General features: G+C 41.7%; 1 protein-coding gene across 2 annotated transcripts in view; it reads right to left on the bottom strand.

Moving 5' to 3' along the window:
* Positions 1–4,727: 4,727 nt before the first annotated feature.
* LOC108666853 (neprilysin-2) overlaps positions 4,728–14,877 on the bottom strand; it is a 61,359-nt gene continuing 51,209 nt past the window's right edge. For both annotated transcript variants that reach the window (XM_018153789.2, XM_018153790.2), the window contains exons 4-14: positions 13,080–13,325; positions 12,358–12,569; positions 10,508–10,687; positions 10,083–10,217; positions 9,603–9,685; positions 8,893–9,051; positions 8,233–8,473; positions 7,469–7,637; positions 7,088–7,206; positions 6,702–6,833; positions 4,728–5,841 (exon numbers count right to left, since the gene is read on the bottom strand). In XM_018153789.2, coding sequence (XP_018009278.1) covers positions 5,503–5,841; positions 6,702–6,833; positions 7,088–7,206; positions 7,469–7,637; positions 8,233–8,473; positions 8,893–9,051; positions 9,603–9,685; positions 10,083–10,217; positions 10,508–10,687; positions 12,358–12,569; positions 13,080–13,325 — 2,015 coding nt within the window. In that variant the 3' untranslated portion in view covers positions 4,728–5,502. The remainder of the gene's footprint in view (positions 5,842–6,701; positions 6,834–7,087; positions 7,207–7,468; positions 7,638–8,232; positions 8,474–8,892; positions 9,052–9,602; positions 9,686–10,082; positions 10,218–10,507; positions 10,688–12,357; positions 12,570–13,079; positions 13,326–14,877) is intronic.

Below are 14,877 nucleotides of genomic sequence, written 5' to 3'. Positions count from 1 at the left end.
TTCTGGCTGTGGGCAGGGTTTTTTGTGAGGTGGTTTTTCATTTGTGTTCATATCACCAGCAGTTAGGTCAGATTTTGATGAGCTGGTGCTTGATGACAAAACTCCTTCAGGATTTGAGTCTATAGATGTGAGACTTTCAATGCTGAAGGCTATTTGATCATATTTTGTCTGGCTTTTCAGTTGGCAGATTTTGTCCAGAGTTGTTTTACTGTTATTTTCAGTGCATTCAGATTTCTTTGCTTGGTGGTGGCGTTTTCGCTTTGGTACTTGCTTTTCTTCCTGGTCTTTTGGAAGATTTGAGGCTGTTTTTACTGGGGCTGATGAAGAGTGAGCATTTAGGTTGTCAACTTTTCCCTTGGGCATCCTCGAAGTTGAAGTAGTCAGTTGGCTGTCTGGAGGTTTTGATCCCAGACTTGGATGTTTCTTAGTTTTCATCATGATCAATTTTCTGCTTTAGGATTTTTTATTATTTTTCAAAGAGATTTGACTTTGAGAAGACTAGATTATCTAGAATGATCTGCAGAGTGCAGATATCACTTTGCGCTTTGGGATAACACACAGCACGTCTTCTCGCTTTCACGGTCAAATCGAAACTCAAACCGGAATCCCTCTCCTTTAGCTTACTTGCCGGACATTTAGCTTACTTTCTCCCGCTTTGGCAAAGCGGAACGGAAACCCAACTGGCTAGTGCCAGCCCGGCGGGAGGCGGCTCGCGGGCTCGGCAGTCGGCAGTAGCTCGAGTATCAGAGTAGGCACTATTTATTATTCTATTAACGTATAAATTTGTAACCTTTCAAATATTCTAGCCACTGTGTTTTCTGTTTAATTTATGAGGCAGCTAGTCGAAACAGTATTTGTGGAACAGTTGTACCGTGGTTGTACACTGTACAGTCTCTGCAAAAATTGCACGTTTTACGACGTTCAACGAGATTAACCGAACACAATCCTAATCCCTAAAAGAACTCCCCTTCTTTTAAGTTCTAACGTCTCCACATACCTGCTCCATGGTTGCAACATGGTTGCACCAGTAATCCAGTATAGTTCAAACATGGGTTACATGACATCTGCCTAACGTTTTCATTATCCGCATTATCTAAAGATACTACACAGTCACAGTGAGCTTTGACTAAAACGATTTTCATTAATCATTAGACCACTGAAAATGAATAAGCGGGACTTTACCATTCTCGTAACAGAAATTACAGAGAAGTATGACGTCGAACTTAGCGTATGTTTTTATGGACCTAAAATTAGGCGAGATATATTCTATTACTTAAGAATAACAGAGCATGAACTGTGCGAGACACCTTGACTTTGTGCATACCAACGGTGTGATATCAGGCACATTGCAGCGTTTGCCTTTATTTACCTTTAATCGCGTTACTCTAATATACACATTTCTACCTCAAAAGTGTTTAAAATAAATTGGCGGGCATAAGGGCCTGTAAGACGTGGGAATGCTAGCGGCGCGGTATTGTTTTAAGGTCTATGACTCGTGCCAAAGGTTTAGTTGTACCGAACGCCCTATGTTTCGGCTAAGCCGCTAAGGCGTGTAAGTCAGAGACCAGACTGCGCTAGCGTCTAATAATTTTCTTTCGAATTGTGAAATGAAACACAGAAGGAATTCTCCTTATTAACTGCAACTGCAGTTGCTAATTGATAATGATGTTTAAGGCAATAACATGGATAATAATGTTGAGTTAGTGTTGATGGGTAACTCTGCTAGAATTCACTAGGCTAGCAACGTTCCTAGAAAACGAGTTGCGGGAGTAACTGGAAGAAATATATGAACATGGTCGCTACAGATATCCGCCTCCTAGATCGAAGTAGGTTCGATCGATACTCTATGACTAGATTTGGCAAGTCGTTTGCGAGTGGTGGTTATTTTCATCACTCTCACGCCTCGTTTCCTTTTTAGTTGCAGGGAGAAACTCATTTTCTTGCAGTCGTTCCAAAGCTCTGGTGGTAGTGACACTGCAGAACTGAAGTTGCGGGATTGTTTTGTTGCTGGGCTGTGGTGTTGCACGAGCCTTTGGTGGTAGCTTCAGTGTAACTGCGGATACAGGCGGTCTGTCGGTTGACAGGGATGTATGCGAGTCAGTTGAAGCTGTGGTCTGACCGGTGACAGGCTAGGAGATCCTGCGGTAGTCCCGGGCATGATGTAGAGGTAGGCCACGTAAATGAAACAGCCTTAGCGTTGACAGATTTTTACAACCTCCGCAGTCAGACGCAGTACGTAGAATTACGGGTAGACGGGCTCCGTGTAAGGGGCAGTTTCCGTTCACGCGATGCAGTGATTGTTGCCCCACTGCGGAGGGAGGTAAACTCCTGGTGAGAGCTCCGGGTCGCCAGTTTGCAAGGCTGGCGGACTCCGTGTGGGAGGCAGCTTCCGTTCGCGCGATGAAGTGATCGTTGCTCCCGTGTGGAGTGGAGCGAGTAGTGGGGTGAACTCTTTCGAGAGCTCGGGGTCACCAGTTGTAGACGGTGGAGATTCTCTTGAGCTCGGGGTCACCAGTTGTAAGACGTGGGAATGCTAGAGGCGCGGTATTGAGTCCCTTAAGATCTATGACTCGTGCCAAACGTTTGGTTGTTCCGAACGCCCTATGGTTCGGCTAAAGCGTGTAAGTTAATTAGAAACCACTGACTGCGCTAGCGTCTTACAATTCTGTTTCGAATTGGGGAATGAAACGCAGAAGATATTCTACTCATTAATTGGCACGAGGTCTGGAGACCAGGTTACGCGCTGTATTATAGATTTGCAAATGATTATGACTACTGGAGTTACTTAATATTGCAACGTCTTAGGTCAGTGCTAATAATATGCTTATGTAGCTAAATCATATTTAACAGAATATCAACTGCAGTTGCTAATTGATAATGATGCATAAGGCAATAACATGGATAATAATGTTGAGTTAGAGTTGATGGGTAACTCTGCTAGAATTCACTAGGCTAGCAACGTTCCTAGAAAATGAGTTGCGGGGGTAACTGGAAGAAATATATAAACATGGTCGCTACAGGGCGATGAATTTCCAGTGGTCGGCCGAGCTTAATGGGTCTGGCTGAAAGCTCGCTAACTTTGTTTATTTGCTTCCACCGACTGGGAGCATTTGTATGCATAATGTACCACGAACCTCATCAACATCACTATCCCATATTTATTAACAGTCCTTTCGTAACTTTATGCTATCTACGAGTCGCGCAAAGCAATGATAAAATTCAGACGCTTGTATCGCATAAGAATGTAATTACGTGTGCTGAACTCAGTGAAGTACCGCTTATAGAATAAATATTCAATCCTATTAATAGCTGTCAACTTCCTCATCCACATCTTTTACATATATGTGGAAGTGAGCCACGCCTCAAGATCGTCATTCGCCGAGGACACCAGCGTACTGATGACGATTACGGACAGGGTAGACAGCGAGGTGCTGCAAGAAGACTTGTAAGAAATATACGACTGGGCACAAGTGAAGAAGGTGCAACTCAACATAACCAAGTTCGATATTCTGAGATACAGATGTGGGGGAAGAGTTGTTGTGGAGCACTGCTCCCTGGCACATATATGACGGCACTGAAATTGAATAGGTGCAGCTCGGGCATGATCTGGCAGTGTTGATGAATACCCCGGTTAAATTTCGTGATCACATAGCGGCAATTACCACAAGACAGGCGACAGGTGCAGTGGATCTGGCGGGCGTTCAAAACAAGAGAAGCAGAACCAATGATCACACTTTACACAGCCTTTGTGATCCTTCTTCTTGAATACTGAGGCCAGCTCTGGACCCCGTCAACGCTCAGCGCAGTGCGCCATCGGATGTGCAGCAAACCTTCGCGTCCAGGATCCGCATTATCCAGGAGCTAGCTGTACTACTAGGGGAGAGGAGAGGCATTTCACTCTGTACACATGGAAAATAATAACCGGACTGGCATCCAATTTTGAAAGAAAGATATTCAGGATTGAGACAATCCATAACGAGAGAAGGGGAAGGCTGCAGGTTACCTCCATTCCGTAACAAATCTACGGTCAGATTTCAATCTCTATGAGAAGGATCTCGTTCCGTGGCATGACCGATGCTGTTTAGCGTTTTACCAAAGCACTCGAGGGTGAGTTCACTCTGGAGACCTAAAAGAGACGACTGGATAGGTTCTTGGGCACAATTTTTGATCGTATGTCATCTGCACGATGCAACAGCATCGTGTATCAGCTGCCCCAAATAAGGGAAGACGCGCAGTAGTCGTGGACTGACCCCAGAAACCTAGGCAGCGAGGACGACTTGCCTACCGAAGCTGAAGGCGGTGGAATACAGAGGCCGCGCTCCAACATGGCCTGAAACTGCTACGTTCGAAACACATACTAAAGATTATAAATCAGTGCATTCAATTTCGGTGCTCACGATGTCAATACAGATATTGTGGTGTTGGGCCTTATAGTCAATTCTTTACCACATGGATACTTTGCCGGTTACGACCAGATATTTCGCTACTAATTGTGGTCTTCGAAGTCCCACCTCGCTGCCCTGACTGTTATCTATAGCAACTGTAAGGCTGTTTATTCTCATGATGTGTTCAGAATCAGAGCTAAACGATCAGGTTAGAAATCAAATGCTTCGTTATATGTATACGGCTTAGTGTTTTCAAGGAGATGAATAGTAGGCAGATTCAACATTCCAAAAGGTATACACATTGCTTAAAGATTATACAAGTAGGTCATTAAATACATTTCATTTTAAAAAGTTTCTTTTAAAGAGTTTTGTCAGTTCTTTAAACATGTCGAATTGAAGTCATATGAAAAATCATTTAATCTTTAAATTATAAAATGGCTTCAATGTACTGACTGATATGTTAATTTAAACATTTCATAAGGTTCATTACACAGCAACTCAATTTATCACTACTGATACGCATATCTTTATCTATCTAGGTTTATAGACTTGAAAATGCTACTACAGTAATATAAAGTGAAGGCGAATGATGATAGAATATTATACATTGAACATTCATACAACACATAGAAAATAACTGAACACGTATAAACGCGAGGACATTCTTCCGACAGCACGAAGGGCATACTATGATATAATATCAATTCCTTTAACAATTGTTCCATGAAATATTGTTTTTGTATATTAATAGTGGAAGTGATTATTTTGTGATCGTTATATCAAAACATATTCACCCATGTCAATTTTTTTAGAAGTTATTTACTTTCTAGACATTTTTAGAGAAATTACCTGTAAATATACAAAGTTATTAAAATAATAACAACGATTGGAAGGCTACAAGCAATGGCCCAAGGAAGTATAAAATAAAAAAGAAACGTAACATTGAAAATTTATCTTATCCACTTCCTCCAATTTCAGCATTTAGGAAACTCATCGGTCTAAAGTTTCGAGGGAAGAGTTTTACCAGTGATTCAAAGACCGGCCATATACAAAGCTGCCCAAAATAAAACACTAATCAAATGAAGAGATAAACAACAAAAAGACGACATAACTTCAACTACCAGACAGAGCACTTATGAGACGGGTTCATTTTCGAACTCGATTTACAATTCCAGTCTCGCGAAAATTCGGGCAAATTGCTCAGCGGGCCGTTGACTCTGAAGCGAGCGGGCGAGTGAGCCCCAGTCAAGATCCGTAGCTTCAGTGTCTCGGGCCTGTACTTGCCGCACCAAACGTTGGCCGCTGACAGCCAGAAAAGTTGTTTAGCTGTTAGCCCGAGCGCTGGTAACGGATTCTCCTCGCCGTGATCACTGACGTACTGATTATATGCGTAGTAAGCTTCTTTGATGCCGCCGTTGTCCGCTATGTTCTCTCCTTGGGTATTCACGCCATTCAGCTGAAACAAAAGAACTTAGGTAAAATATAGGAAGTTCGACAACATTTCTCTAAGAAGAAACCGCAAGCAATATTTTTGTGCGTCCCGCTTCTGTGCCCATATAAGACGAGCGGCCATGAGTCACAAATTCAAACATCAAACTAGAACCTGGAGTCAACACCCAGTTTCCGCAGCAATAGCTGCTCTTAGTCTCGCAGCTCAGGCCACTTATCCACCAGAGTGGTTTACTTCATGTTCCGCACCTCATGGAATTCAAACCCACGATTCTCCAAATGTAAACCCATCACTACCTCATATCCCAAAATAAAATTAGTGTGCTATGAATGGATTATATTTTGGTAAGTGGAGCAGTTTAAGGCAGTAATTGTGGATTTATGTCCAGGGGAATGCTGGTCCACGGAACGGAATTTTAACCTGAATGTGAAGTCGAGCATTGCTAATCAAAAAGTTACTCGTACAGAAGTAGTCATGCTAATAATTAATTCGCAATTTTAGAAAAAAGTTGGTGTTTATTTTTCGATAGTTTGACTGGAGGTAGAACACAAGGAACGGACAGAGATATGGACGACCCTTATTAAAATTATTCTAGCAGTAGAGTGCAACTTATTTGCTGCCATAATCGAGGTACAAAAGTTTGCAATAAATTTTAGTCATGGTCGTCTAATTGTTAACCTCATAAGATCGAAAAATTTTGTAACCTGGCTGCGTCCAAAAAATTGCACGTATTTTGTAGATTGATTGAAGTCAAGGCATTCATCAGCGGCTCAATGAGCTTCAAAGTCAATCAACGTACAAGTAGAGGTAACTTCTTATGCATGCAGTGCGTTGTATACGGAAGCACGGTAATTATTTCGCCTCACCTTAAGTCCTACTTCAGGCTCCGTATAGTTGCCGTACTGATAAATGATGCATTTGGATTTGTCTATGAATTTCGCTCTTGTCTCGGGCTTCCACCATTCCTTGAGGTCGCCTTTGTAGTCGAACTGGCGACCCTGTATGGAAAGTTGAATTAACTTTGCTAAAACTTGACTAAAATTAATGCGTTAAATTGTAGTCAACACATTAAACAGCAAGAAAAATTTTAGTTCTAAATTCAAGCAGGAAAACATTTTAAACTGCAACATTGGCTTAATTTTAACTTTGAATTTCAAAAGCAACTTTACTTCATATTATAGTCACAAATAATATCACTTCCTGGATGCAGAGTTTGACCGGAGCAAAGTGCCAAAGTATGAGAACAGCTCACCATGTCGTCGAAGCCGTGCGTTATTTCGTGGCCGATCACGAAGCCGATGGCGCCGTAGTTTAGATACTTGGGGCGGTCAGCGTTGAAGAAAGTTCCTTGCAGAATTCCGGCCGGGAATTCTGCAATACAATTTGAGTCTTACACTCAGTTTCCGTCGTTTTACTTTTGCTAAGACTCTTTACTCTCAGAAGTGGATATTGCCATTGATATCATCTTTGAAACATGTCAGAGTCAAACAATTAGCCCCACTGCTAAAATCCAGATAGTCATTTTTCTTGCGATTAGTGAAGCTGTTTCTATAGAAAAAAACCTGGCTGCTAAATTTGTTAGAAAATAAGCTTCTAACTTCCTAAAACGATAGTAAGGCTTATAGTTTCTTACGGATAGAGTTTTCAAGTGGGCTGTAGAAGGCATTAACGACAGCAGCGGCACCATGCTTCTTCCAGTCGTTCTTGTCGACCTTCTCTCTAAGACGCTTGAAGGAATAATCCGTGCCAAAAATGGTCAAGTTGCGCATATTTGAGAGAAGTTCACCGTCGGAAATTTGTAGCTGAAAATAAAGTTGAATGGAGTGTCATGTAACATGTTCAAGATAGTATCTTTTAATTTTAGAGTAATAGCGGCGATGTGTTCACTCAGATTATCTGTTTCACGAAATAAAAACTTTCCTAGAATTTCTGTACGTAAATCATATCAGAAAATTAGGAGAAAAAAAGAGAATATCTCAGTAATCGTGGTCAATTTTGGGGCCAAGATCGAGCGGCAAAAATGGAAAAACTTGAGTCAGTGTCACCCTTCCATTTCTTAACATACATCTGTGTGAATCGCCGGTTTTTTTTATCAATGGAGTTTAAACAACTGTTGAAGTCATCGAGACACTGCAGAGCTCGTTTAGTCCAGAATCTTTAACGTTTGAGTTATTATCCTGCTTGTCCCACAGTATTATCCTAGCCCAATTAATCAAGCTTTAAGGATCAACTGCTTTCAAATTACTCGATATCTGCCAGTGAGATACTTGGAACTTAAACTCATCAATGTGCAATACACGTGATGATAACTTAAGAAATATTTTGATATGAAGAAAAATTACAATCTGGCACAGAAGACTCGATCCCTAATAAATGATTGATTAAAATAATTCTCACATCTTTGTATAGCTCAGTTAGTTTTGTTTCATCCAAGAGTTCCTCCGGGTAGGCGATGTGGGGCGTGATCGCCAGGGACTTGTTGATGGCGCGGATCCTGGTCTCGTCGTCCATCCAGTCGACAGTGCGCAGAATTTTATCGAATTCCGCCCTGATGTAGGATACCATCTCATCTGCTGCAGCCTTGGCGTCCTTCTTGAAGAATTTTTCAGCGTACAGTTTGCCCACAGCGTACGAAAGACTGTAAGCAAACAAATTTATTAGTGGCACTTTAAATTTCATCGTCGCATTATGTTCACAGCACATATATTAAAATGATGAGATGAAGATTTGATACTCGCTCATTGTCAGGTAAAATAAAAGAAAAGCTTTCCTGCATTTAGCACTCCTTCTCATTTGGAACGTGTTTGATATTCTCATAATGGAGAGGCCAGCTGCAGAAATTTCAAATTTCTAGTTCATTAGCAACTCATTTCAGTTTCTATGAATCATTGGGCTGCATCCTTGTGGTCTAGGTGAAAAATTTTCCAATCTATGTACATCAAACAAGCTTATTTATTGTGTGCTTTCAAATTTGAATATAATAAAATTATATTTATTAGTTTTTCTCGTCTGTATCCGTCAGTCCCTACTTGAAGCAACACGAAGAAGTAAATCTACCTGCCCGACACGGCTCCCATGCACTCCTTCCACCTAGGCTTCCTCTTGCCAGTTCCAGTGATCTTCTTGGAGTATACGAGTTGCAGATCACGCGCGTCCTCTGACAAGTAACTGATGGATGCCGCAGACAGCCGCCACATCATGTAGTTCGCGATTACTCTGTGGACAGACGGCAACTATATTCCGCTACTGACGCTCCCGCAATCTACCCGCACTACTCTGCACAACCCACTAAGGCCCTGGCAGGTTCCCTCCTCTTCCCATCGACCAGAACACAACAACAATGAACAACAACCAACCTAGTTATGCACAAGTATTTTGTTTTAGTTTATCGTATATCTTTTCCCACCCTTTTTCAGGTAACTCTGAGCCACCTCTCCACACTCCTTCCTAGTGGCACCGAAACAACAAGAATACTGAAGATCAAGCAATAAGTTCGCAAGTTATTACTAACATAAGAATGTAGATGACCGTTAAAAAAATTTCCTGAGTATTGTTTCTGTTTATTTGATCTGGGGTGTTGGTAAATGTTTCACTGCTTTCTTTAATCTACCATTGTTTCAGTGAAAATATGTCTAACAGCTATTTCGTTTCCCTTGTCTCTATATGACTTCATTAAATCGGTACAATTTCAATAGCCCCTATACATTTCATATTACTGTGGTTTTTGTTTTTGAAATTGGTCAACGCGAAAGTTTTACTTATCCTACCTTTTATCTGTTCTCAAAAGGAGTTTCCCCAAATTCTCAATGTAAGACGGCACATTTACGATGACTTCTTCACGTTCGGTGACCTGAAAAGAAGGAATAAATTGAACTCGAGGTTAGGCAAAGCTATTATTCCTTAAATTGATTCCTAATATTTTAATATTTTACTTCGTTTATTTACTTCACCGATTTCAAAAAGTTTTTCAAACGCTATGCTGTTAATCGAATGGGATTGAGATGGGCGAAATTACAACGGAGAAACTAATCGCATTTGAAAGTTTGTATAAAAATATGAGCTTCTATGAGCAAAATCAAGCCATGAGTGGTCTGGTACGCGAAACAGATAAAGACAAGCCACTCGCTCAATGAAAGCAGATATGCCAGATGCTTCTAAGTATTAATCCATGTATTCTTGCCAGTGGGTTGATCTGGAAATATCATGGTACTTTCACAGGCTTCAACTACTTCTCTTGATTAACTCACAGTAGTGAAGGGCGACAAGATGGTGTTTATGTACGACAGCCACGGGATATTGGGCACCCTGCCCTGTAATTCCGCCACGGTCATCTTGTTGTAGAGCTTCGTGGCGTTGCGACGCTGTTCTTTCGGCAGTGAGAACTGTGAGGTAACATGGAAATCGGTTATTATAAGCTTTTATTTTCAAATATGAACCTTTTCTGTTGTTCCATTACACTCCGGTCTGCTTCTTTAATTAAAATTGGACAGGTGGATTCTAGCACTGTAATACATTATTGGAAATCAAAATTTTCCTAGAAAAATACAGTTTTACATGGAAAATCGAGAGAAAATTTGAACAATTCCTTTTAGTAGAGGTGCTTGTGAGATAAATCCATCAACGATCACTACAATCGAGATACAAAATGAGACTTTCTTAAAATCCCGCTCACATTGGCAAGTTGTATCTCGAACAAGAGGCTCTCGGTGAGTTCGAGTTCGGCGGCTGTGCGGTTGGCGCCGAGGAGCGCGGCTAAGGAGACCTGGTAGTCGAGATACGCCCGCACGTCACTGTCGTTCAGGCCGCGCAGCAGATACTCCCGAGACGGCATACCCAGGCTCGGCTGGTCGATCTGATACAATGAAAATGTATGATGAAAAGTTCAAGATCCTCTTCCGATGTTCAGTGGACTCAAGGGGAGCGCAGCCGTGCTCCAATAAGCCCTGAATCGAACTCCTTGGAACTCTCCGGACATCCACCTATCAGCCGTGAATGGAACCTGCTATCCGTAGCCGACCCTTGACATCATTCTGCTTTGAATATTTTGAGCTCTACACCTCCCAGACACGAGGTCGAATAGCCTAGAGTCGAATGGCCGTCCACCACTGAACGTTGCGTCGAAGCATCACTTCATAACCTGGCCACCGCTTGAACTGGAACTTGCGCGCAACACCCTGCGACCACTCGGCTTTGTCCTCCTCCGGCCTTGCATAAAACCTGCCGTGTACCACCAGACCGCGGATCGAATATGACTTCCAGTCATCATTAAATTACGTAATTTTACCCTCACCGCATCTGAGGTTTGGTTTCAGATAGCATAGTTCTGTTCCAAAATTTATCGTACTTCGACGAGTTGTTCGACCGAGGGCTGGTTCGACGCACGGCCTAGATACGGACGGCTTAGTGGCGGATATCACGTTCGCTGCAAGGCTCAGGCGCGCTACGTCCGAGTGGTGCAGAATTTTTTCGCGGTACGGCGGACGATGCTATGCCATTCGATCGACGACTGTTTCTCCTGAGGGCTGATTGGCCTAATTCAATTGATTCGTTCTGTTTGGTGGCTTTCGGCTGCCTATATGATTGTCCAGAAGTGTTGAAGGCTACGTTCCGGAAAACAGGAATCATGATGGTCCATTACATGCAGGGCAGTGGTGGTCTTCGGCAGGCGACCCGACTTCAAATTCAGTATCCTCCAAATCCAGATGATTTAAAAATCCGTATCCTCCAAATCCGGATGATAGGCGTATGGATTCCCAATCCCGCCGCCTCTCAATCCTTCCAAGCTTTATATCAATCAATGAAAATCTCTAATCAGTGGCCTTTTTTTACAATCAAAGAGAAGTTAATAATTTTACCACGTGTTTGCGAAAGGATCGCCTTCGATGATCAGTAGTTTTGCGTATTACAAAGGACGGTTGAAAAGGTTGAAAAGATTGATGGTTCTAGAATTTATAGTTTAGAGTTGAAAAGATATTTACAGTATGAAGAAACTACTATCTAGATTTATATAAGAAGACGGGAAATATAACGAGAAAGTACAGAAACAGGCTTTTTAGCCAATTCATAGTTTATCACAGAAAGTTAAGTAATTGTAGAAAACTATTGACTGGACACTTACATAATTTATTCCTCAATATCTGGGAGCAAGTAGCCTCAAAGACGTCAACGTCGTCATTAAGTTCAGGATCGAATGATACATTTTCTTGGTACTATCATGTAAACGCACAAATTTAAGTACGATTAAAAGTCTTCTGAGCGGATTCTGGCTCCATGAATGAGAACTCATATTGCAAGATGACATGGCATTTGATTCCGGGATGGTTCAATTCAGTGTTATCTATAGACGCGCCAAAAGTGATTAATTATTAATGTGGAATTGTACAACAGAATAACGAGTTTATCACCATTCCTATAATTACTCTAACTCATCGAATGACTTAAACGTCGGATATTCTACTCTAATTTTTAACTGTCATTGCCCTGATGAATCTTGAATACGGACGTTCTAAAAGTCATACTCACGTCAATAATTCTCCACGACGAGTTTTTGATGTTGGTGGTGATGGAAAAGTCAAACAGTAGGTCAACGGAGTAGCCGAGCCGCCTGTTGATGTAGACGTTCTGGACCCAGTCGAACCTGTTGCGGTCCCAGGCAAAGCCCTCCACCGCCGGCCAGCCGCCCATCTCCCGCAGGATGTCTTTCAGCGGCTGCAGGCCTTGCTCCGCGATGCGCTCTGTGCCGGAAATGGTTTTTTGGCCGACGAATATTAAGAGTTTCATATAGCGGTAGGATATTTTTCTCCCCTGAGCATCATGAATGTACCCAGATTTATTGAGAAAAGTGAACAGAAGTGATTTGGACCCACTTACACCTTGCTAACCCTGCATGGTTATAAAATTGCTTCGCGATGCGCTCTGTGCCGGAAATTGTTTTTTTTGGCCGACGAAGATTCAGAGTTTCTTATATCGGTAGAGTATTTTTCTCTCCTGAGCATCATGAATGTACTAAGGTTTATGGATAAAAGTTTACAGAAGTGAACTTACACTTTGCTAACTCTGCATGGCCAAAAAATGTGTGCTATAACTCATCTGCTTGAAATTAAGATACGTTTATACGACTAGACTTTAAATTTTTGAGTATTGGCACTAAAGCACGTGTTCACTTGTAGGGCAGCTTGACCATCAGGCTCATGGTTACTTTAATAATCATTATCTCTTTTTTTAAAAACACCCGCTTTTCGTACCCGTGTTCATGCAGGACTTGTACAGCTGCTTGACCATCAGGCTGCTGGGGGTGTCCTCGGAGGAGTCCTCGCTCTCGACGAGCGTGCGCAGCTTCTCCTGAAGGACATCCGAGACGTCGCTGAACTGCGATATGGAGCTCTTCTCGTCGGGGATGTTCTTGGTTTTCAGATAATTACCGCATGCATACTCGAAGAAATCCTCACATGGGTCCATTTGCGGGTCCATGTTTTCGATCAACTCTGATGCTGAAAAAAAAAATCAAAATGAACCGTCGTTCCCTGCTAGGAATTACCGAACCGTAGTGCTACTGCTTGCGTTAACGCTTTCTTGCCACGGATCTAAACAGTCAAGCATCTGCAAATATTAAGAGAAAAATCCGAAGCCACTACCATGTTGACCGAGTCTTCCCCTGACTGTGCATGGGTTGAATTACAACGGCCCAGTTGGACGTATCCCCTAGTGTTCCTGTACAAACGGCCGAAATGACGGAGTAATTGATGGACAGTATTTTCAATCACGAAATTCAAGTCTACAACAGCGATAGCAGTGGTGTTGACAGTAATAATATGAGTCAATTTGGAAACAAATATCGTTATAAAGTAATCTTAAGTTTCCGACCGTAGAAGATAAATAAATACTCTCACGCCGAAACTCAGGTATTGTTACTTCATTTAACTATCCAGTGGTTTACAGAAATAATGTAGTAGGTCGGAAATTGGCATTTGCATTTCTTCGGGACTATCGACCAGGTAGAATATATCAAATCCTATATTATTGCGATTTAAATAAATTTCAACACCATTAGTTCATAATATTTCAACACGTGAATAATTATTTAACCTGGGTTCCATTGGACCCTGAACTAATGTAAGCGAATATTACTAATGAAAATCATGAAATGCAGACATGCCATACGAATTTCAAGTGGTAACAAAAGAGCTGAAATGGAGTCCAGCCTTGACGGCCAAATCTTTTTTAATTTTAAACTTTTTTTTTTATAATTACCAAGAAAAACAAGGTCAAGTTCGAATGTAATTATTAAAAATTAATAAAAAGAACTAACATAAATAAAGAAAATGAAATTCATTGTGAATTGTTCCATATGTATCACACCAATCGGAAAATTCTATTTCACGCTTATAAGTTAAAAGTGTCTCTTCGAGTAGAAACAGTTACAGTGTGGTAAATTTTGAAACATTTTTTTTTTTTTGAATATTTTGCTGTATCAGTCATAGTCCAATAACCGTAACTTTGCAGCAATAGTACAAAAAAAATTATAAGGTATCGAATACTATGTTCCAGCCAGGTTCGGAATAATGGAGGCTGTGAAACACTAAACGAGCAATCGAATCCTTGATTACCGACAGAGGGAGCACTCTTCTGGAGCACCTCGATCGCCAATTCAGTTCATTTCCATGGACCAAATCAGGCCATTAAGACCGGAGACACTGGAGGCCTGTCCTGTTAACACGGCTCTACCGCAGCGCCAGATGAGCTGATAAGACCGTAATGTGTGCGGACATCTTATCACAGGAAGAATTGAGCTCGACATACTCGTGAGAACTGGCGTTCAGCGATAACGCGGGACTGAGAAAAAACTAGTAAGAACTATAGTACTTGTTAGAACTGTAGCTGAACAAAAACACGGGACTGTGCAGAACTGCTGATCACTGAGAACTAGTATTTAGTAAAAACTGGGGATCAGCGACCACACAGGACTAAGCGAGAGCTAGCTAGTACCGTGGCTCAGAGAGAACTTGAGCTCATCGAAAACAGGAGCTCAGAAGTCAGGCTAAT

This window comes from Hyalella azteca, unplaced genomic scaffold, assembly GCF_000764305.2.
Source record: "Hyalella azteca isolate HAZT.00-mixed unplaced genomic scaffold, Hazt_2.0.2 contig14966, whole genome shotgun sequence".
Lineage (NCBI taxonomy): Eukaryota > Metazoa > Arthropoda > Malacostraca > Amphipoda > Hyalellidae > Hyalella > Hyalella azteca.
The sequence above is the reverse complement of the archived record's forward strand: the minus strand, read 5'-3'. Positions and strand labels throughout refer to the sequence as shown.